The sequence below is a fragment of the Sinocyclocheilus grahami genome, unplaced genomic scaffold (genome assembly GCF_001515645.1).
Source record: "Sinocyclocheilus grahami isolate Dianchi unplaced genomic scaffold, SAMN03320097.WGS_v1.1 scaffold1853.1, whole genome shotgun sequence".
NCBI lineage: Eukaryota > Metazoa > Chordata > Actinopteri > Cypriniformes > Cyprinidae > Sinocyclocheilus > Sinocyclocheilus grahami.
Genome location: NW_015507032.1, coordinates 26,655 through 51,511, shown reverse-complemented (window position 1 = coordinate 51,511; position 24,857 = coordinate 26,655). Strand labels below are relative to the sequence as shown.

General features: G+C 40.7%; 1 protein-coding gene across 8 annotated transcripts in view; it reads left to right on the top strand.

The window, feature by feature from the left end:
* The window catches only part of LOC107573029 (zinc finger protein 609-like), a 99,969-nt gene extending 76,041 nt beyond the window's left edge, over positions 1–23,928 (top strand). For 7 of the 8 annotated variants that reach the window (XM_016259464.1, XM_016259466.1, XM_016259465.1 and 4 more), the window contains 7 exons: positions 8,740–8,965; positions 16,630–16,717; positions 18,889–21,217; positions 21,338–21,749; positions 21,894–22,229; positions 22,383–22,461; positions 23,366–23,928. In XM_016259464.1, coding sequence (XP_016114950.1) covers positions 8,740–8,965; positions 16,630–16,717; positions 18,889–21,217; positions 21,338–21,749; positions 21,894–22,229; positions 22,383–22,456 — 3,465 coding nt within the window. In that variant the 3' untranslated portion in view covers positions 22,457–22,461; positions 23,366–23,928. Of the gene's footprint in view, positions 1–3,411; positions 3,432–8,739; positions 8,966–16,629; positions 16,718–18,888; positions 21,218–21,337; positions 21,750–21,893; positions 22,230–22,382; positions 22,462–23,365 lie in introns of those variants that run through there. The other variant, XM_016259471.1, reaches the window with a different exon arrangement.
* Positions 23,929–24,857: the final 929 nt, after the last annotated feature.

Genomic DNA, 24,857 nt, shown 5'->3' with positions numbered 1-24,857 from the left:
GTTTTCAGCTGTCGCTTGAAAAATGTCAGGAATTCAGCATTCCGGATAGGGATGGGGGAAAAAAAAAAAAAAAAAAGATATAAAGACAAAATATCATAGAATTAATGTAACTGTATCGGCAAGAAATGTAATATTGTGCACTCCTAAATAAAAGCATTTAAAATGATTGATTGATCATTTTAATGTTGTGCACTCCTAAATAAAAGCTTGTAGCACTTAAATACACGGTTTTATTTTTTTCATATACAATTATTTATTTGTTTATGCTTAAATTAACTAATCTAATAGAATTTCAATATCATGGACTAAATAAAAGCTTTTCTACTGCTGTTTCTAAAGTTGCATTTGCTATTTCCTCATTGCTCTCAAATGTCAGAGCTATTTGTGTTCTTATCACAGGAGAGGAATATCCCGTGTTTTCAACCACAAAGCTCAGAAAAAACTCAGAGGTGCAGCAGCTTGTCTTGGCAGGTGTTCTTGGGTTTTTTCCCTGCTAACATTTTGAAGTCATCGCGCACACCCACCTCTGCGGTCATTCTGTTGTGGCTAGACGTTACTTTGTCTCTGAGCACGAGGCATCTGGTATTTCCATCCGCGTGTTGCTCACAGTTGTGCAGTTCAAGTTAATGTGTGGCACTCGTTGAACAGATGTGAGTTCCCTCAGCCACATTTCACCTCCCCAAGACGTCAGATCACCCAAGTATCTGAATTTCTAGTACCACTGGGGGAGATTGCTTTCTTCCAGTCTGCCTTCCCAGACTTCTTAGTTTCGTCGTCGTCCTCAAAGGGTTTGGCGAGATTGTTTGCGACCGCTGAAAGGGTTTTCTTCGCTGGTTGCCTGATGCTTTCCAGACCCGAACGGAATCTCCCTAGTCCTTCTCCATTGGCAAAGAAAGGGTTCCCGAGTCCTTTTACAAGCGTCCTATCGGGTGTCACTCTCGCTTGCGTCGCCCATCGACTCTGAAGAAGCAGGGCATGTTTCTTTCCTGTAGAGGTATTCATTTCACGCAATTGTACTTGATAAGTAAAGCCTGTCGTCGGCCCAGATTATAATGTAGTTTCAGAGTGATTTAAATGATAGTTTCAGAAAAAGGGGGGAAAAACATGCCGGATTTATTTTTTGGCTTGGTGTGCCAGTTGTTTGAAAAACTCGAGCTTGTGTTAACCGCAGGATCTCTGGGGTGTGTGCGGACAGCAGGGTTAGTGTACGCCAAACTTGGAGGGAAACTCAAAGAAAACGAGCTCAGAACCGCTAATGGCATGCTTCAGACCACAAATGAGAAAGCGAGCCAGGAAGCGAACGTTGTTTTTGTTGAACCTCGCCGTCTCTCCCTCTGAGGTTCCGTATTAATCTAGCTCTTGTTTCCAGAGCAAGTCGTTCCACCTCACGCTGTGCTACTCGAGAGGCTGTTTGGGTTTAGCGGCTTGTGCGTATGGTTAGCGTTCAGTGGTCTTTCCGAGGAGATACGTGCTCCGGTTTATGGTTTGGGAATGTAATATTGATATATTGCTGCTTCTCAATATTGCAATTTTTTAATTTATGCATTCATGTCATTTCCTGCAGGTCGTCCTATAAGCAGAGAGTCTAATTTCAGCATTCCTCATTTGCTGTGAACCAGTGAAGTGAACCGTGAAAGATGTATTGAAAACGTTCCTACATCTCTCTCACATGTTTGGCACAATTAAAATCCAATTATAATACTTAAGGATATACCAGTATTAAAATTCTGTCATTTCTGCAATAATTTTACGTTATAGTTATTCTACATTTTAATTATGTGTAAAAATATTTTATTATTTAATAATAATTTATTTTATAAAAATCTAATAACATTTTTCATATGGTAATTATATATATATATATATATATATTGTGGTATATAATTATAGTGTGTTTGTATGTGTGTGTATATATATATATATAACTAACAGAATCAGAATCAGAAAGAGCTTTATTGCCAAGTATGTTTGCACATACAAGGAATTTGTTATAGTGTCACAAGCTTCTAGTACACAGAGACAACAACAACACAGACAGTAAAAATGATATGTGAATAAAATACACATGCATAAATATAAACCACAAAAAAAGAATAAATTGTATGTACAGGTGTGCTATAGATGGAATAGGAATAGAATAAAATAAAATAAGTTGTAGGGATGTACTAGGGTTTAGGGTGATAAATAAGTATAAGGTTATTGCACATACTGTACTTTAATTGCACAATGGGAGAACATTAACTGTTCATGAGGTAGATTGCCTGGGGAAAGAAACTGTTCTTGTGCCTGGCTGTCCTGGTATTCGGTGCTCTGTAACGCCGACCAGATGGCAAAAGTTCAAAAAGGAGATGGCTTGGATGTGATGGATCCAGAGTGATTTTCTGAGCCCTTTTTAATAAAGTTTAAAACAATTTTGCCATTACCTATGCTATTCATAAATAAAATATTTAGCTAGTCTCAAAATGTATCTCTGTTTCTCCTACTGATGCTGCGTTCTATTCATGACGTATTGACACAAATTTCAAATGATTTTCAATGGTTGCGTCAGTGTACTAGACAGACTTTAGCTGTTGCGGTGCAGACACGGTGTTACTCACCGATCGAGAAGAAACAAAGCAGCCTCTGCGTCCAATCGCAGGCCTTCCGCTCCTTGAGTTCTCTCCAGCGCTGGAAAGCTGATCCAATATTTACACGGGTCCTACTTCTTGCCTTAAGCCTTCTTTTGTTCCGCAGACGTTTTCCTCTTTTGTTTTTTTATCCGCCATCTCTATCTTTCTGTCGCTCAGCTCGCTAATGTCCGTCCCGTGCACTGAACTCTCTCTCCTCCACATCACGAGTAGACACGCCCCTTACTGCTGATTGGCTACAAGTTTGTTTTACTAGTCGGCCCGAATCAGTTTTCTAAAGCATTTTTGAAAAATCGCTTACCCCACCTTTAAATAATTTAAATATATTGAATTAATATCATATTAAATCAAATCTGGCCTGTACATTAAACCAGTAACCAATAAATGATGGCATTAGGTGATGCTAAAGTAATCTAAAAATGTTCTAATGTAATATGATAAAAAAATATATAATATTAAAAATACATAATTTTATATTATATAATATATAGTGTAATTATTGAATATCCAATATTGACCATTTAAGATAATTAAAACAAATATCTAATATCGGCCGATAACCGATATCACACCGATATATCATTCATCTTTAATGATATTGTGATGCATTGCAAATGTATTCAATCATACAATGTGAAGTGTATTGTACTGTGATGTAGTTGGTGAGCACTCCATCATTGTGCATTAAAGATTTGTCATTTGATTGGATTTAAAGAGGTTTGTTGTTGTTGTTTGCAGGTCCACACTGGTTTTACTGGCAGGTGGCTCACATTGAGCTCTTTAACACTCATCAGGCTTTTCCATGTGCGTTATCCATGCCAGTGGGTTTAACATGACCTTTTAATAGTCCTCAGGTATAGATGTTTGTGGTGTGTGTGTAAACAGCACTTACAGTAGTGTAGCAGAGGACAGGTGTTCGAATGCGACACCCTCAGTCTAATCCTCCAGTAATCCCGGCTGAAGCCATGTGTTCGCTTTCTTACCGCGACACACTAAAGTACAGCCAATGGATGGCATCCAACTGGAGAGAAGGAGCTGAAGCAGAGCCCGCAGTCGCCCTTCCTCGCTGGTCGTCCAATGAAATCGTCTCAATGTTTTTCCTTTCATGTCATCGGCTCTAAATGAGAACTGTGCGTGACTCCGCAGTTCCCTCGCAAACACTGTGGTCTTGTGAATTTTTAGTAACACGACTGTAAATTCAAGAGCGCTCGCTGGGGAAGGGAGGGAACGCTGAACAAGGCCGGCGGTATTTTCTCTAACACCATATTTTGAGTTGTTTTTGTTCCGTTAAAGAAATGCCGTTTCAGATTTTTATATTACGTTTCTCGAGGTTAGTTTATAACGTCTTGGTTTAAAAAGTCCAATATTTGTGAAGTAATTTTACATTTAATTTTTGAGGAATTCTTAAACCTACTTGGACTCTTAAAGATAACGGTTCTTTATTGGTATCAGTGGTTCCACGAAGAACCTTTCCATTCCACACATATAATGGAAAAAGGCTCTTTAGATCATTAAAATATTATTTTTTAAAATGGTTCTTTTAAGAACTGATCACTTAAGGGTTCTTTTTGGAACCCAAAATATGGCATCACTGCAAAAACCCAATTTTGGAACCTTTGTTTTTAAGAGCTGCAGTGTTTTTTGTAATAATAGCACTTTTAAAACTATATGCCATTTTTTTTATATCCCTTGACAGAACAACATCTGAATTTGATGGTCTTACTCGGCATCTTCATGCAACAGCTTTACGGCTCTTGTGATTGATGGACAGACGCGAGTCGTTCAGAACACGCCTCCGTGATTACATACGCTGATGACGCACGTCAAGTGCGTGTCGAGGTTAAATCGTGACGTCACCATTCTTCTGTTTTCAAATCTTGGCAAAAGGTTCTGAACACTCTTAAAAAATAAAGGTTTCAAAAGGGTGTTTTTCACAGTGATGCCGTAGAAGAACCATTTTTAGTTCCCCATAGAACCTCTCAGTCAACCGTTCTTAAAAGACCCATTATTTTTTAAGTATGAAGAACATTTTAATAATCTAAAGAACCATTTTCCACTATTGTCCAATGGAAAGACCTTTTTCCACTGTAAAGAACCTTTTAGGTTCCATGGATGTTAAAGGTTCTCGGTAGATTCCAAAAAAGAACCTTTATGTTTAAATGTGTTCAATTAAAATGTATTTTGTTCTTTTAAGAACTGTCGGCTGAAAGGTTGTTCAAAAGGAACCAAAATGGTTCTTCTATGGCACCACTGAGAAAACACCCTTTTGGGACCTTTATTTTTAAGAGTGTAGTAAAGATGGCGATTTCTTCAATTTGTTGGCCTTTTTCATTCACATTATGCATTTGGCTGGCACTTTTTTCCAAAGCAACTTGCTCTGCATTCATATTATCAGTTAATGCGTTCCCTGGGAATCAAGCGCATGACCTTGGCATTGCAAACACCAGCTGCTCTATCAGTTACAGGCAGGGCTGGACTGGGACAAAAAATCGGCCCTGGCATTTTTTGGTCCAGGCGGCCCACCACCACTTTGAGAGAGATATATACACACACTATACTAGTCAATTTTTTTGAACAGTAAGATTTTTAATGTTTTTTAAAGAATTTTCTTCTGCTCACCAAGCCTGCATTTATTTGATCCAAAATACAGCAAAAGCAGTAATATTGTGAAATTTTTTTTCTATTTAAAATAACTGCTTTCTATTTGAATATATTTTGAAATGTAATTTATTCTGCGATTTCAAAGCTATATTTTTAGCATCATTACTGCAGTCACATGATCCTTCAGAAATCATTCTAATATTCAGATTTGCTGCTCAAAAAACATTTATTATGATGTTGAAAACAGCTGAGTAGAGTTGTTTCAGGTTTCTTTGATGAATAGAAACTTCAGAAGAACAGCATTTATCTGAAATATAATTTTTTTGTAACATTATAAATGTGTTTATCGTCACTTTTGATCAATTTAAAGCATCCTTGTTAAATAAAAGTATTAATTTCTATAATTTCCCAAGGAAAATAAATATACTGACTCCAAGCTTTTGAATGGTATATGTAGCCTATAATGTTACAAAAGCTTTTTATTTCAGATAAATGCTGATCTTTGGATATTTTTTATTGGATCTTTCTTACTGTTCAAAAAAATGTTTGACTGGTAGTGTGTGTATGTATGTGTCACACTCGGGCTTCATGCACTCATGATTTTTGAGGGGGCAGGAGTGGGGGGGGCTCGTCATGCTTGTCATGTGACACAGCAGCCACAATAGCACTGTATAACTGATATAGGCTTATGCTTTATTTTATTTTTTTCCTTTTTATTCGAAATATTTCCAAACGTGTATCAGGAAATATCTCGATTCTCAAACAAGTAAGTAAATGCGTTTTTGTACCAGATTGTTATTTGTGGGTGACAAAGTAGAGTAATAGTGTAATCTATTAACTACACATAAAAACCCGAATTTTTACTTAAATAGGCCAGATATGGGTGTCATGCCATAAAATATTTTTAACACGACTGACTTTGTATTTAATGTGAATTTAATAACAATATTGTAAGTTAGGCTACTATATTAGGCTATAACATTTTCATTTTACAGAGAGCAAAGAACATTTAAATTATCAAAGAACATTTTCACTTCAGTCTAGCCAGAGTTCAAACACTCTCAAAAACTCCCATTTAAATCACTGAAGCAGTTTACACTGTGAAATTAATATCTTACTTACATTCGTACGCACATCTGCACAGTCAGCGAGCGAGTGAACAAAACACCGCATTTCAGCGATGACTCATCTGAACGGCTCTGATTGGCCATTGCATTCATAAGCTCAACAGAGTTGTGTGTGATTGGTTATAATGCAGCGCTGTACAAACGCGTCTGTCTCTGGCTCAGTGCCAGCCAAAGCACGAACGCAGATTTGCATAGCAGCTGATGCTGTGCCGCACTAAACGATCTAATCACACCGGTGCGATTGTATCAAATATAAAAAATATTATTCGGCTATTTTTTGTCTTTTGGAAGCTGCATTTAAAATCCATTTGGCTCAGAAATCTGAGGGGGCATGAAAACGTGGGAAAAGCCGACGAGGAAGAAGTTGGGGTGAAGCGATCTTTATATAGGCGGAGCAAAATACTTCATCGCTCCGTCTATAGAGCATTGTGATTGGATGTTTACGCTGTTAATACAGGAGACAAACCAATGGGCCACTGGCTGCTGGCTTTCCTTGCATGATGGTCCTCGGCAAAAAAAAAAAACTTATTTTGGCCTCTTAAGCGCGTCGGCCCACCGGGAAAATGCCCGATTACCAATCCAGCCCTGGTTACAGGCCTCTTCTGCAGGTTGGCTTTGGTGAACAAGCAGTGAGTCACAATAGGAACAAATGTTTGTGCTTCTTCAGTCGTCGCATTAACAACCAGCCATATCTTACCTTTCCGTTTTAAATTTTTCTTTCACTTTGTACAGATTTTATATTTGCTGTGTATTGAATAAAATTTGCTGTAGAATTGACTTTGAAACAGCGTTCTCTCAGAAATTGCTGGTAAATTTAATAACTTATTACAAAGACGCGTTGAATTGGACATACCATGTTAAAAGACTGAAATGGCGCTCCACTGATCTGTTTTGTTTACAGCGTTTTCCAGTGTACACCTGTTGTCTTTGTAGAAACCATGAAATCGAAAAGCCAAATTTGGATTGTGTACAGACATTGTTTTGCATTGACGTTCTTCTGAGGAATCAGTTTAATTTAGTTGTTCTTATTAAATAGATCTGTATAAGAGATGTTTGCCGAACCCATTTATCATGAACACACCCAAGAGCATGAAGGATGCATGTCAACACAGAAATGGATTAATTACTTTGGAGTAGTTCAAGTTCATTTGAAATGAATTTGGCACATTTATCTCTGGTTTTAATTCTTTGTCACTCACCAAAAAGCTTTAATTCAATTCAACTAAGCCCATAATTAGACTCTTGCGTGCAGTAGAGTTTGTGAAATCAAACGGTCGAGGAGGAACAGCTGCAGCTTATGATGAACCTAAAGCATTAAGCATCGTTGGCCATGAGTAATAATCACAGAGAGCGCTAATGGTTCTTGGCATTACGGTTAAATAATCCCAGACTCTGTACTGTGTTCGCAGACTGATAATTGAACGTAGAGGTTTGACGTTGAGCTTAATGTCAGCTTATGCTTTCATAGCTGTCTGTTTGCAGTCACTGTAATTGTATTACTCATCCCCGCTTTATTCCTTTACCTTACTTGAAATGAATGTTAATGAGTGATGAGCTTGAATAATGATAAACTCGTTCACATCTAACCCTGCATTGAAGTTTTTCTCTCATAGGCCTAAAACTTACTTATTCTGGTATTACTTTATAAATGACTTGAATCAAATGTAGGTAATGCAGATCAGTAGTCTTATAATAATATTATTAGTAGTAGTAGTATTATCAATATTTATATTTTTATGTCTTTGATTTTATATACGTATATTTTAAATCTAAAATGTTATGTACAATAAAAACAAATTATATTAACAATCACTGAAGAATTTTGTATTTACACTATTATTATTGCATTAGTATTAGTAAATATTATTATTAGTAATAGTATTAATAATAAATATTAGTATTATTAATAGTTTTTGTATTTTATTTGAACAATAACTGGTCAATTTTATATTGCTAATAATAATGGTTATATAATAAAAGTTATGCATATATATAACTATATATTATGATGTTGTTAATATATTTACTACAAGCAAAAATTATATTTATTTTGTTATTATTATTATTGTACTTTTTTATTTATAAACAATTTACCAATAAATGAAGAATTTTATATTATAAATTGATAATATTTTTGTGTGTGTATATATGTGTGTGTGTGCGTGCATATATATATTTTATGTGTGTGGGTTAGTTATATATTTATTAATTACTATTTATGGATTTTTTTCAGATGGTGGTTAAAATACAGTAGTAATTGAATGCTTTTAAATCATCCCGCGGGTGTGATTCCTCTCGCAGTTTTAATGAACAATGGTTTGACGTGGTTCTGTTATGAGTTTATTTTCACTCGCTAACTGAGTCCTTTCTGTAATCTCCCGCAGATGGAGTCTCCGGTCTCCACGCCGGCTCCGCCACCGCTCCACCTCCTCGCTCCTGTCGGCATCAGCGACATCTCCTCCTCGTGTGAGCAGATCATGGTCCGCACGCGCTCCGTGGCCGTCAGCACCTCTGACGTGGCTCTGGCCACCGAGCCCGAGTGTCTGGGTCCCTGTGAGCCGGGCACCAGCGTCAACCTGGAGGGCATCGTCTGGCAGGAGACCGAGGACGGTAAGGACCCGAGCCAGATGGATGTTACATGCTGTCGGTTATATTTAATGCCTCGATTTGGGGGAAAAGCTAATTGCAATTTTTCTGCGAGTTGTGATTTACAATGCTTCAGGTTTTCTATGTTTGCTTGTAGGGTTGCACAGGTTGGCAAAAAACTCTTTAGTAGCTATTTAAATAGCTGCTGGGGCAAGTTATGTTCTCAAATGCATTATAAGTGTCTCAAACGAGCCGCTCTTGAGATGCTGAAAACACTGGATCATGAGCTGCTCATGTGTAAATGAACACAGAGCCGCACTTAAAACATTTTATTTCAGCTAGTTGCTAAAAAACTGAAACTAAAATTGCTTAAATTTTAACTAAAATTAATAAACTAAAAACAGTTTTAGTATGACTATAGTTTTATTTTATATATATTTATATAATTTTTAAGTTTTTGTAATTTTGTTGTTTTTGTCAAATTTATTAGGGTCTATATAGTTTTAATTCGTTTTTATTTCAGTTCGTTATTTTAGTACATCAAGTTAAACTAAAAAAATAAGAAGAAGAAAAGTTTTTTTTAATATATCATTTTATGGCAGTTAACATTTGTCAAGTAACTGTTTATTTTTTTTTATGGTTTTAGTTTTAGTTAACTATAATTACCCTGAATATAAAAATAAAATCTCATTCAAAATGTCAACAAAGACTAATATATCTATAATACTAAAATAACACACAAGCCATTTCGTGATTTTGGTTTTATTTTGATTACTCAAAATCCTTAAATGTGCAGAAAATGAGTTTAAGATTTTTTCTATTTTCCGCCACACTGAAAGAATTGGATCATGTCCTTTCACTGAAGCCCTGCCCTCTAAAAACTGGCTAGTTCTCTGATTGGCTGACGCTCAGATTCTGTGATTGCTCAGGATACTTATTCTGTCAGCTAGCAAGGATGTTTAATATGTGGTTTCCCAAAAAATGCTCGCAGGATATTGTGCGTATATATAAATAATCAAGCCTTTTTTGGGCTTGTTACCCATCTGGTAAAGCGCACACTAGGGAGAACACACTTATATTTGCTTTGTTTTGCTTCCTGGACAATACTTCCAGCTTGGCTTTGCTCTGGAGCAGGTGATTGACTGAAATGCTGCTGTTTGCCTCATTACGCAAAGCTTTTTCTCCCATAAAACTGACGTTCTTTATCCAGGACTGGTGCCAAACTGTTTAGATCTGCATGTCAGGACTGAGTCGCTGTAGTCATTAGCCATTTGTGTGTGTCTGTGCTATAAACAAACAAAATCCAGACATTGCAGTTTGTTTTCTCCATCTGATAAAGCTTAACCCTTCTCGGTTTTTCTTCCCTAGTCCTCTTAAGTTTGTGTGTTTGTGTTATTTGCTTTTTTGCCAAACACTCCCTTTGGGCGAGTTTTATTTTAGCGGGCGTTTATAGGCAAATTAACCTGACAATAGAGGTCCTGTTTTAGCAGGCTAATGGTACTGTATGTTGTAACACGAGCAAGTCTTGCTCTGCTATTTGGCTGATGTCTGTTATTCGAACACCCGGCCATGTTTCCTCTTTGTTGCGATTAATGCAGAATCGCTGCGACTGACAATTTCAGACAAGGTCAAAAGGCACCATGCCGGTCTCATGGCATTTGACAAATGCAGAAAATAAGCCAGAGGAAAGTCTGAAAGTGCCTTCAGAGAGGGTCACGGGAATGAGCAGTAACAGCCAGACCAGCATGCCTTGCAGTTGGAGGCTGCGGAGTTGTTGGAGAGTCTGTTTGGATGCCCGGAGGCTTCCTATGCTCTTTGGAGAGTTGTGTAATAGATGGACTTCTGGGTTATTGGTCCATCTCATGTACTGTGGCTTAAATAACACTAGTGTGGTGTTTATGATGTTTATACGAGGCAGTACAAAATGTAATGAAGACAGACACTTGACATGTGGATGTCGGTTCAGGCAAGCTGGTCTGGAAAGTGCACAAAGAGCCCTGTTGGGCTGTCATGTTTGCCCTGGAGAGTGTGGTATTCATTCCTTTTCTTAGTCCCTCTTTTCTCTGTCAGTCAGACAGACCTCGCCGAGCCAAGCGCATACAGAATGCCAGATCTAGCCTGTCTTTTTCTCTCTCAGTTTGTGGTCAAGCTTCAACTCAGCCTTGCTCTGCTTTTGGTTTTGTTCCACACTTCCCTTTTCGTCTCTTCCCTTTTTCCTCCGATCTTCCATCAAAGTCTTTCTCCTCCTCATCTAACAGCTCTTACATTTCACAGCGGGGATGCGGCTAGCTTTCTCGGTTCCTGTCAGTGCTTGGCAGGCTGTCAGTATTGGACAACAATGACCAGATGCAGCTCGTTCTCGCTCTCATTTCTCTTCTGGCTTTTGCAAGCTGAAAATCCGAAACGGATGAAGACATCCTAGCTAAGAACGACCTCAACAGTGTTGACATTAGTTCCTCAGAGCTCTCTTCTGTAATATGAAAGCGTATGGGCAGATATCGCCTGGGAGCACAGATTCATTGTGTTTATTTTCCAGGTTTGAATGACAAGTTGTATTGTGAATATTTCACTCTCAGGATACCATCCTCCTGCTTTACTCAAGGGATTATAATTGCTACATGGCAACCCTTCGTCATCCACTGGGAAGAAGTGCTGAGGATGGATGTCTGGGGGGCAGGGGATGTTCTCACCCCTCTGCTGAGCACAAGTTACTCAGCTGTGCCAAATCACTAGTGTGGATATTACAAAAGAAGGGCCCCTTTATGTCCCTTCCTTCCCCTTCTCTCAGGAGACCTGCTCACCTCGGTCATGTGACCCAGATAATCAGTAGAGGAAACATGTCAAAGTATCACAACCTCATAAAAAAAATCAGATCTTTGACAACCAATTCAGTTCTCAGTTCTTTTTAAGATGACTGCACTAGTCTCGTGCAAAAACAGCTGTCAAACAGGAAAATTTGTGTTTGACTTTTATTAGCATGAGCTTATTTTCGATTCAGGATATCCTTTATTATATATTTCTTAAGTGGTTTGATGATCTTTTCATATGAATATTGAAAATAACGCGCACACACATTTATATTTATTTGTCCTATTGATAATTTAATCAAAAATACATAAAAATGCAGTTCATAAGAGGTGTATGATGGGCATTTTTTACTTCCTAAATTTCGTGTTATCTCGTGATGTGACTCCAAAAAGAAAGAAAGAAAAAGAAAAAATAATAAATGTGTACACATGTCATTCATGGTATACAATTTTTTATTTATTTATTGTGATTTGTACACCACTTGAGTCATTTAATTGAATTCACTGAATAAACTTTTCTTTGTGGACACAATCTTTTGTAGTATATATGTTTAATTTAGCTGTTGTGTGCATTATATTTTTCTGTCTCTATATTCTATATCCTATTTGTTTAACAACCTCTTGCTTCTGCTCTCTGTCTTTGCCCCTGTGTCTAAAAATGAGGCTAATCCCAAATTAATCAGACACAGTAACATCTGAAACACCCTTGAATACAGACACTCCGTGAGCTTGAGCTCTCATGAGTGACTTGTTAGCCTGCCTTTGTCTCACCTGGTCACACTGATGCCCTTTTCCACCCACTTTCGATCCATTTGACCTTCAGACAGTGAAAAGAGGGGCTATGGGGAATGACGAGTTAAAAGAGAATGGGAAAGGAGGTGCTGGGTCAATGCCGGTGGACCTGCAGTCTTGCCCCCTCCCCACACCCAGCGGGGCACTGGGGCAGATTACAGGGACCATGCTTGCCCATTAATGAAACTCTTTGCGGGAGAAATTAGACTGGTGACCCAGGCGGTGAGGGCCCCTATACCCCCCCCCCTTTTCTCTTTTGGGCTTGTCAGTTCTTTGTTGCCAATAGGATACTCTTTGATGGGGCTATTGGGGGAAGGTTGAACTAAGGGGCCTTAAGCAATGACGATGACCCCTTTATTGCTCGGAGACAAGGGCACTGTGTGGAAACGGGATATAAGATGACAAGTGCACTGTTCTTTGGGTGAAGGGGTTGTGGGATCAGACCTTCATTCTTCCAGTCACTGCCAAGGTTCTATTATAGACTAACCCAAAGAGAGTACTCTTCACCTCAGTCACTGAATTCAGCATGTTTGTTTATTGTTTTTTTCTCTTCAGGGCATGCTTTTTTCCATCAATTTGATCTTGGTATTCTTTGGGTGTGGTATAAGGGTCTTTTTTAGCACGTCGACATCCAGTCTTTTTAAGCTATCGGTTTCCCAATGTCAGTTTCATGTAATGTAGCTTGTGGTATTATGTTAAAGTGCTACCTGCCCTTCAAACAAAAGTGAAACCAAACAAACAAGAGCCCTCAGTCGACTAGCGTCAATCATTCAGGGCTTTTTAGTGTTTATTTCTTAACTCTGTGAGACAGCAAGCTCTTCTCTTAGCCCATAAAATGAGCCTGCAGTCTTAGTTTGGACTTGTCTGGCACACCAATTTGCTTCTCTTGGCAGCTAGGCAGCACAGAGGTATGCAAAACAGCCATTGAGAGCCCCGCGCAGCGAGTGGGAAAAACAGCCAAGGCGAGCACAATGAAGCAAGTGCTTTCAGCTTGTTCGCCGTCACGTTTTCCGTGATCCACAGACTCGCAATGATTCATCCTTTCAAAATTTCACCGTAAGGGGCGTACAGTGAAAGTTTGGGCAAGCTCTTGCAAAATCAACAAACAATGACATGGCGCTTTAACATGTTGATGGCTGTAGTGAATCTGTCACGTCGAATCCGCTCAAAGAGTCTGATTTAGCTCAGCGTGATTTGGAGCGAGTGCTCCGCTTAGAGCTGTGGTTTGTTGCAAACAAAGCGGCATTAGGATATGTATTTTTGTTTGTTGATCTGTGCAGATAACCATTTGCAGAACTGCATAAGATTTAACTGGCATTGAGAGGAGGGAAATGTGTAACGTTGAAAGAATTCACCAGATAAGTGGAACCAACTGCCTGAGGCTCCCTTCCCCAGAGAGAGGGAGAGAGTTACAGCTTGGTTAATGATTGGGCGGCTTTCGAGAGTGAATAAACGGCTGCTTCATGAGCAGATGGAAACAAGGTTGGGTTTTATGTCTCATTGTTTGTAGCCGGTTCAAACAGCCCTCCAACCCCCAGTTCTCAGTGCCTCACTTGCCTTAATCTTCAGAATTAGGAGCGCTGTCTTAATCTGTCTGCGACCAAACCTGAGAACGCCAAGATGATTTACAGGTTATCTGTGACTAATAACAGACGAATGAAGACATGGGGTGTGGGGAGGTTTTTACTATGCTATGTTCATAGCACTGTGAAGTGAGGGATTGTTGGTTTAAGACCAGATTGCGTTTCATATTTCTTGTTTGTTTTAAGGCATTTCTTGTTTGTTAAAGGCTTCATTTTCGTGGTGTAGCATGCAGTTTTGGTTCTCAGAACATTCTGGGAATGTCAAATTCTTAGGTTATTAAAAAAAAACCTAACCTATAGAGAACATTCTATGGGTTTTTCATTAGGTTGTTACTAGACACATTCCTGCATCTTAGAACCTTAGTTTTGGTTATAAAAATAAAATCAAAAAATAGGTTCTTGTTGGGTTGTCACACAAAAACCATCCTGCAACATTGAAAACGTTTGTTTAAGAAAAAAAAAACCTAAAGAGAAATTTCTTAAAACACTTTTTGGTTCCCAGAAAAATGACCAAACAGGAACCAAACGCTAACATTAAGGGAACATTCTATGTTTGCTGGGAAGACCGTTTGTGTTTGGTAAACATTAGGAGGCTGTCGGTCTGAACAGGTCAGGGCTTTAATTTACAGATTTAAGCACCTACTGTGGAAATATGAGCCATGCGGGAGAATTTGCAGCCACACCTGCAGTTATACAGCAGACATTGTGTGCCCTCTCTCTTTGCTTATAAAAACTAAAGTAGTCTGCAGTAAAGGTCTCCGGTGCAAGGGTGCAAATGTCGCTTCAAAGCTGACGTCTAGTGCTCAGGTTTCGTCAAGAGACTTGCTGACACGTAGAGGTCACTGGCAGGGAAGGTGAGCTACACACATACATATTCTCTGTACGTCGCAGTGTTTTCCCTTTGGCTGTGTGGCACACCTGTGTCATAATACTCTTTATTATTTCTGGAAGCGAGTACACACCTGTTTCCCAGCCTGTACTGTATTGGATTGTTTGAGTCTTGTTTTAATGAGGCTTTGAAACTGAAAGAATCAGACAGGGTTACAATTACAGCTTCCTTTTTATAGGGTGCTGGAATTAAGTCCTTGCGCTGCGTGCCATTAGAAATAGTATTATACATTTCAGAGAATGACACTGAATTGGAAGATTGGTTAACTTTGCAATTCACCTTGCACCACCGTTGGTGGTCCAGTTTCAGTGGTAACGATTGCCATTCAAACAACAGCTGATGTCATGCTAATTGTTAGCAGATGTAGTGGTATTTTATTCAGTCTTGTACAAAAGGCCAATTATCGACATTTCCCATTTGGAGACATGATTAGAGTATTCTGCTCAATTTCCCCACTTGTGTCATTGAGATGGAATGAGCGCCGTTGCAGTGGCTGCTCACAGTTGCCAGTTGTCAAGGAAACACAGCGTGAAAGGCAGAACTAAACACATGGAGGGTTTTTGTCTCCCTTTGCAGTCGACTGCAGTGTGAAATTTTTATTGCCTGGCACCTCTTGATAAGCTGTTTTAGAAGCAGGCAATTGATGCCCCATTGAGAATAGCGCCTTGCAACTTGAAATCAAACAGATATCTCATGTGCTTTGTCGGTCATAATGAGAGGTTACGGAGACTGTACTCAAAAGCACCATAGATCAATTTTGTGTGGCGTTTGGGAAGGTCAGTTGCTTGATTGTTGTGTGTGTGCGGTGGAATTGCATTGTGGGTGGCTGAGGACTTGGGTCTTCCAGGCACTTGATGTTTCCTGATACTACATCTTTAAAAAAATGATAGCTGCTGCCACCTGGTGTTAACAAATGAGGTTCAGTAAGTGTAGACCCATTTCCTGTCACTCTTTGGCAACTCTGCACATTTTGTTGTGCTAAATGTGAAGCAGATGGCACACAACCTGCAGGAAGCTGAGATTGAAGTTGACAGATCTGGGAATCCTGGATGTGGATGAAGCTTTTTGGACTGATTCCAATCCAAAACAAACACAAAACACATATAGAGTCCCTGCATACTGCAGAAATGTCAGATGAAGGACATGGGCTGACCAGTGTTCCCCACCACCCTTTCTTTACCTCTCTCTATCCTTTACTTCCCCTGCATAATAACAGCTTTTTGTGCACCCTGCTGTTCCTGTCGTCTTTATACAGGAGGTGTTCTAGATTTGGACATCTGTGCTGAGGAATGTAAAATCGGCAGTATACTTGTGCATTTATCTTTTTTGCCAACTCTCATTCATGTAGATCAAGAACTAATGCTTAAATTGTGCACATTGGCATTGCATCCAAACCTAGTCTGGATAAAAGATCCCCAATAAGATCTTTGACTTAAGATGATCTCAGCTGTAGTTTTGTCTTGTCCTTATTGTTGATCTATTTAACAGATGATTGCAGTTTGCTAAAAGGTGCATTCGTTCAGCTCCAGTAAAAGAAACCGTCACTTGAGACTTTGTTATATGAGTTTCAGTGGTTGAAGTCTTATTTCTTATATTAATGTTTGTTTGTTTTTGCAGGTATGCTGGTTGTAAATGTTACCTGGAGGAACAAGACGTATGTGGGCACACTTTTAGACTGCACTCGACATGACTGGGCGCCCCCACGGTAAGCCTGTACTGTTTGCAGGGTAAATTCAACCTAATTTACAAATGCATATGTTCAGTTTGCTATGAAACCAGTCCCTATTAGAATGTGACAAAGTTTTGCCAAAGAAATTCAGTGTAAAGAAATTTTTTGAAACAATAAATCTGTTTGAATTAATTCTGCGTGCTACATACTCCTGATAGACCCTCTCATCATCTCCTCTGGGCTTTTTTGTGCTGCCATTGCAGTAATGAAGGAAACATTGGAGGGTAATGTCTCAGAACGCCCCCTTGCTGACACCCACTTTTTGAAATGCAACATCATGAAGGAATTGATTTCTCCCAGCCCCCCTTTTTCTTTTCTCCTCCTTGCATCGATCTAAAGCAGCAGTAGTCCCTCATAGACCAGCATTTCAGTTACGATTCTACTGGGTCCCAATACCATGAACGTCTTGCCTGACACAATAGCTTGAGGCAATAATAGTGTTTTCAGGTCTAAAGGAGGCATCTTTTTGACCTTGCAAATGTTTTTTTACAGTACAGATACGTTTTTTTTCATGCTGTATCCTGCCCAAGGTCAGATACCAGCACTGCATGGCACAAATAATTTGCTGTGCATAAAGCTGTGTACATTTAAGAGACTCGATGCAACATCATGAAGGAATTGATTTCTCCCAGCCCCCCTTTTTCTTTTCTCCTCCTTGCATCGATCTAAAGCAGCAGTAGTCCCTCATAGACCAGCATTTCAGTTACGATTCTACTGGGTCCCAATACCATGAACGTCTTGCCTGACACAATAGCTTGAGGCAATAATAGTGTTTTCAGGTCTAAAGGAGGCATCTTTTTGACCTTGCAAATGTTTTTTTACAGTACAGATACGTTTTTTTCATGCTGTATCCTGCCCAAGGTCAGATACCAGCACTGCATGGCACAAATAATTTGCTGTGCATAAAGCTGTGTACATTTAAGAGACTCAGCCTCAGGAGGTGTCTTGTAATTTCTAATCGTAATGTTCCAGAAAAGGCTGTATTTCCATGGTGCACTTTATCTGCTGGCTGCAGGAGGCTTCAGGCAAACATTACTAACACAGCATTAGCCCCTGGGGAGAGTGCCGGTGAAGATGATGCAGTGCATTCATATAAGAGAGTTTCTTCCGTATGTTTGCTTTCCAGTCAGAGCTACTTTGAGTCACATGTAGTCCCTGGAACAGGTTAAAGCAATTAAAGAATAATGGAAAAGTCATTCCTGTATTATTTTTTTACTTTTAACTATCACCAATGCAGAAGCCTCCATTGACAGATCTGACTCTTACGATGGACATCTCGAGTACTCGGAAGTGACAGTGATGATTTGGGTGTTAACTTGTGGTCCAGTTAGTTAGAGGGGGGGGGGGTGTCCACTTGAAAAACTGTACACAGTGATTTGATGCACCATCTGAAAATCATGCATTGAGACTTTGATAAAGCAGCAACATTGTTGTATAACCAACAATTGAAAAACAGACCATATCTAGTTCCTTCTAACCCCCAGGAAATCTCCTCAGTTGATGAAAATGCACATTCCCGTTTGACAGACAGTTTTTTTTTCCCTGTTAAAAATATCTTAACATTACATATCAGCCTATGATATATATCATCTTGTCATTCTGCTGGTCCTAGAAATCTCAGTTCTGTTCTGAGGACTGGGGGCCTTGAGGAAGCTTCCTTAACTGCTTTGTTTTACTACGGTTTAATGCCTGTGCTTTGATCGAGCTCTCTGGTTGCTCTTGCCTCTGATTCTGTGCCTTATCTGTTGGAGGATGTTATCACACTGCATCTAATCAGCAGCCAGGTCACCCTGGCTTAATCCTGCAGCAGTGTGGCACTGCATGCAATTCATCAGAACAGGCGTTGCTGTCGAGATCAGGGATAACAAGAGGATAAAAACGCGCAGCACATTGCTGGCTCTCCAGGGCTGATGGAGAAGCACTTATAGCATCCAAATGGAGAGGCTGATTTAGAAGAGAGGCCATCTCTCATCCGTGAGAAAATCTGCAGCACTGTTAGCACCCTTTGTGGTTTGCAGATAATTGTGAGAGTTTTAGGCAGAAAGTGGACGGCGCTTATTTTTTTGATTGATGATTCTGAATGCAATGTCAATGGAAGATTTCTTTTACATATTGAATTTAAAAATTTTTTCCTTCTGCTTCCTCAGGTTCTGTGAATCACCCACAAGTGACCTGGAGATGAGAAATGGCCGTGGACGGGGTAAAAGAATGAGGCCCAATAGCAATACACCAGTCAATGAGAACAGCAACTCCTCTGATAACAAAGGCAGCAACAACAGCAAGACTCGAGCCGCATCCAACAGCAAAGGGCGACGGGGCAGTCAGAATTCCTCTGAGCGGCGCACCCCACCAAATAGCAACACTGAGGATGTAAAAGCTAGTCCTTCATCTGCTAACAAACGCAAGAACAAACCTGCCTCAGACATGGAGCCCAATTCCAGTTCAGAGGACACTAAGGGTAGCAAACGTATGCGCACCAATTCAAACAGCGGAATACCTCATACTATTCTTCCCCTCTCCAACATCAAAGCTGAATCCTTGCCTCCCTCTTTGGATCGCAGCTGCCCCTCACCGGTGCTCATTGACTGCCCCCATCCCAACTGCAACAAGAAGTACAAGCACATTAATGGCCTGAAGTATCACCAGGCTCGTGCTCACAATGATGATGACATCAAGCTGGACATAGATGGCGATAGTGAGTATGGTGAGGACTCCACTTTGCACCCTGAGCCAGGCAGTTGCAATGGTGCATCCATTTCTCAGAAGGGCTGTGCATCTCCTGCACGGTCAGTCACCCCCAAAGGCAGAGGATTTGATGCCCAGAGCCCATCACCATCATCAGGAAAGTTCAGCTCCAAGCAGCCTGGTAAAAAGAAACCAGAGGCTGAGCATGATTCTGGTGTGCCCATGGATGGCGGTGAAGATGGCCCATGTCTTACAGATGAGACAAGCAATGATGGCATTGATGATAAAAGAGGCTTGGACAAAGCTAAGAAGTCTGGCAGTGGTACCAAGGCAGACAAGCTCGCTCAGAAGGCAATAAAGTCAGCAAGGCCCCTGGTTCCTTCTTTACCTCCACAGCAGTTGTATGCCTTACCAACCTCTGGCTTCCCTGCCCCCAATTCTGCCTCCTCTTCCAGTATAGGCTCTGTGGTCCAGTCCATTAGCAAGAGTCCCCAAATAAAAACCATTCAAACCAAACCTGCAGTAATGGGAGATCCCTCATTGAACCCAGCCTTGGGCAGCTCTAAGGACAAGAAAAAGAAAGATAAAAAAAAGAAGGAGGGCAGTAAGGAAGGAGACAGTCCAAAAGCCCCTGGGAAAGGAGGGAAACCTGAAGGAGGCAAGAGCCCATATTCTGAGAGCTCAGACCAAGGCAGCAAGAGTGAGGGGCTGTTAAATGGATCCACAGATCCACATCAAAGTCGGCTAGCCAGCATGAAAGCGGAGGCAGACAAAATCTACAGCTTTTCGGACAATTCTCCCAGTCCTTCTATTGGTGTGGCCAGTCGGATAGAAAGTGGGGGGATGGCACAACCTCTCACTCCACTTCATGTAGTTACCCAAAATGGGGCAGATAACTCTTCTGTGAAGACCAACAGCCCAGCATACTCAGACATCTCTGATGCAGGGGAAGATGGAGAGGGCAAAGTGGAAGGTGTGAAGGTCAAGTCTGAAGATCAGGCAGGTCGGGAAGGTGCCAAGAAATCCCTGTTCCCATCCCAACCACCAAACAAAGACTCTTGTTGCCCAGGCTATGAAACGTACTACTCGCCCAATTATGGAAACCGAAACCCCAGTCCAGGAGTCTCTAACACTGTCCCATCATTGCAAGATGGTGCAGTGAAGGTGAAAAAAGAGGAAGACCCAGAACCAGGGAATGACAAGGGCAAATCAGAGCCACCTGAAGATCGAAAGCCAGACATAGGTGCATCCTCTCAACAGCCACAGCAGCCTTCAGTCATTCAGCAACGTTCTAGCATGTTCATGCAGCCCCTCTATTACAATCAGTATGCTTATGTTCCTCCATATGGCTATTCACCTGATCAGGCCTACCATAACCACCTGATGAACACAAACCCAGCTTACAGGCAGCAGTGTGAGGACCGACAGCGGCAAGCAGCTGAGCAGCATCGTGCCGCAGAGAGGAAATCAGAGGCTGCTCAGAAGGATAGGGAAGCATCCATGAAGTCAGAAGAATGGAAGCAGAAAGCTTCGGTTCCTCCTACCTTGTCTAAAGCACCAAGTCTCTCAGACTTAGGCAAACCGTCCCCACAGGGCAAGCCCAAAGATCCCTCGGAGCCTGGCAAGTCAGTCATTATCCCCAAAGGAGAAGATGGCAAGGGACAGACCCAGCAAAGTGAGGGGTTGAAAATGAAGTTAAGTGAAGCTGGGCATCATGCGAAGGATGAGCAGAAACCAGGCCATGAGTCTGGGAGATCGGCTGTGGAGCAGGCAATGTACATGTACAGACAGGTATTGAACTTAATATGCCTTGAGCATTGCTTAAACATTCTTCTTGTTTCTTTCTACAATACAGTTGTTGAATCTTGAATCTTTCATAATGGGTATTTCAAACTACATTTTCTTTTTCAGGAGCCAGACTCTCGCCTGTGGCCCTACGTTTACCCAAGCAAGTACCCCGATGCTCAGAAACAGATTGATGAGGAGAGGTGGAAGGAAGAGAGAGATCGTGAACGAGAAAGGGACAGAGATCGGGACCGAGACCGTGAGAGAGACCGGAAAGGCAAAGACGAAAGGCAGCGTTCTAAAGACGCTCCCTCTAGAGAGGAATGCAAGGAAGGGCCAGAACCACGAACTTCATCGGCCTCAGAGGAGCATAGAGTCATCGGCAAAGATCCACGAGCACATATGCAGTTTTCCTCACATCTGCCGCAGCATCAGTCATATATGTCTTACATGCATGGATACCCTTACGGCCAGGGTTATGACCACAGCCATCCGGGATACAGGGGGATGCCTACTGTCATGATGCAGAATTACCCAGGTAAGTCCATTGTGGAGCTAACTACTTTGAACTAGCTTTTATGTTGATACTTTTGTTTTACACCACCTTAGGAAGCATTTAATTTTACCTTTAACTAGGATGCTGATATATAAAGGGTCACTATTAATTTCACCCCTTTCCTAGGGTCGTACCTGTCACCAGGGTACTCTTTTTCTCCATATGGCAATAGGATGCCACCTGGAGAGGAGGGTGAAAAAGCTCGTGCCAGTCCTACAGTGAGTGGCAAGTCTGCATCTGAGTCTAAAGCTCTTGATATCCTGCATCAGCATGCTAGCCAATACAAGAGCAAATCACCTACGGTGGGTGAAAAGACACCCCATGAAAGAGACAGAAGTGGGAGTGAGCGGGAAAGAGATGGTGAACGTCCGAGATCTTCGCCCTCTCAGAGGATCATGCCTTCCCACCATCACTTAGGCTATTCACTACTCCCAGGACAGTACGACCTATCTTATGCTACAGGTAAGCAATAAAAATAGCTTAGTCTAGGTTGACGTAAGGGGATGTTCTGTAAAGTCGTGTAGACATGTTTCTTTTCATGTGTTTGGACAGAAACCGGTCTTGTCCATGACTGAATTCCTGTTTTAAAAAGTAAGGTGTTTCTCCATCTCACAGGTATCTCCTCTTCAGCCATTGTTGCCAGTCAACAAGCCTCTGCCCCTTCACTTTACCCCCCAGCACGGAGGTGAGAATGGTAAGATGGTTCATCTTTATCTGCAAGCACAAAGATTTTACTTCATACATTGTAGGATTGGGCAATATAGCTATATATACAGTATTTTCCACCCCTTTTAAATATCTTAGTGTTTTTGTATTTGCCCTGAAATGGTTTTAGCAGAGGAACCATTATTTTTCCAAAAAGCCATTGTCGCTTGGTAGAGTCAAAATATTTAAAGCAAACTAGTAAAAAAAAAAAAAAAAAATCAAGATAATCAAACAATCATGAAAAATCTTAAAAACATAAAGAATTACATTCAGATGTTTTGTTTTGTTATATGGGCCATGCATAGTGATAAACAACCATATTTACCACATGTATATTTTCCCTAAAGTATTTTAAAGCATGCAAATGCTCTGGGGGGGGGGGGGGGTTTCAACATACATTGTTCAGTGTGTTTATTGTTTAAACTAGGCCGTTTAAAAGAACTGAGCTGCAGAAATTAACTGAACCTCCTAACTCATTTTTGCTGCTATAAAAATATGTCTTCATTTTCTTACACACACAAGCCCTGGCACAAGAAGTGGATGTATAACTAGGCTACTCCCATGGTCTTTATAAACTTAACGGCCAATAAAAAGCATATTAAAATCATCACAATATTCACAACACTAAGTTAATTTTATATTGCTAACAAAATAATATTGATATATTGTGACTGATTCTCTTGGACTCCCTGGAATTAAGTGCTGTACAGTCTTTGCTGTCCTCTAGTGGTTAAAAGCTATTATCCCAATGCCTTTTCATACTGACTACAACAGCTGTTTCGTCACATTTAATGCAACATATACATGTGTCTACTGTTTACATAAGTTATCATATTGGAAAATACATTATGACATGAAAATATTAATTAATTTTATTCTCATTCCCATTCTAGGGAGAAGTGACTGGCTGTTTTTCTGCAGACATGTGACTGGTTCACATGAGGATGTGATGTGGAGCTTATGGCATCAGTTCAATGATGTCCCTGATTTCTTTACTGTTCTTTTCCCCTGACTTCCCGACGTCTTTAACCAACACCGTCAGAGAGGAGACAGTGGATGCTGAGGTTTCTATGTTCACGCCTAACTCCACCTCGGGAAGCGCACATCCGTACACCTCCCTCTCTGTGCTGCTGGCTACATACTCAGGAGAGAGGAGACACGATCTGTCTGCAGAGACGTCATATGATGCGCAAGCTCTCAGAAAAACATGGACCTACAGAGTTTGGGAGATCTTGAATGAACCTGGATGCAAAGACATTCTGGAAGTCAGTCACTACATTGTGTTCAAAGCATGGGCAAACTGCTGCTCTAGAGCCATGAGCATTACCAAGGTTGCTGATGTTTTGTTTTTTTCTCTGAAGGATTCCAGCATCTTGGTTGCCGCTCTTCATCTTCATACACTTACGATCTATTTGTAGATTATGCAAGTGAAGTTATACCATTGCGAAGCTATCGTCAACATACTTGAGAGTAAACAGTTCTTTGTTCAAGAGGCATTTTTTTTAAACGCACTTCCCTGTCTTTATTGTTCATAGTTATGTTTCTTTCTCATTAATGGATGATGAACAAATCTCTCAAAGTCACTCCATCAGCTTAGCACTGGTCGTTTTGCTGTGCAAATGTTTTGTTCTCGAACAGGCAACTGCTTCAGTTTGCTTCGCATTGGCCGGTTCAAGAGTGACCTGATTTTTAGTTACACGATGGGCCTTCTGACATTTTGGATCATTTTCCGTGTTGTGGATAGAAGATGAAGCATTGGCTGCACTTTGACAGGGAGTGCCCCAAAAGGCAAGAACTTTGACTTCCAGACTGGATTTACGGATTTTTCTGGCCGGTATTGACCGTTATAATGTGCGGAGTCGAGGCTATCTGCTTCTCCCAGGCTCTAGATAGTCGTTTGGGACTCGATGTGTGTGTTTGCCAGTGGAGTTACCAGACTCTACTGAACTGTGTTGTCTGGTCACGAACTGAACCGTCACACACGGATACTTTGCTGCTTGCGAATCTCATGCCAGACTGCATGAGTGAAGTACAAAATGGAGCAAACCTTGAAGGCTTAGAGCTATCTGAGTAAGATAACCCCAAAAGAGGCTTCGAGCCAGCATCCAGCTTCTAGACGACTTCTACTTTGGGTCAGTCGTCCGATCCACAGACTCACGGAGCATGAAACAAGGAAGACCTGGAAAAACGTTCCCTCACTTTTTTCTGTACGTCTGCATGGTATGATCCAGCACTCGGTAAAAGCATTAATCCAGACAGAGAGCAATGCGACACAAGCAGACGTTCGTCCTTTTCTCCCTCACTATGTGCTTTCTGTATATACTGTACAGAGGAATTATTTTAAAAAAAGGTTGTTGGATGCTATCGGATTTTCTTACTCCGTCT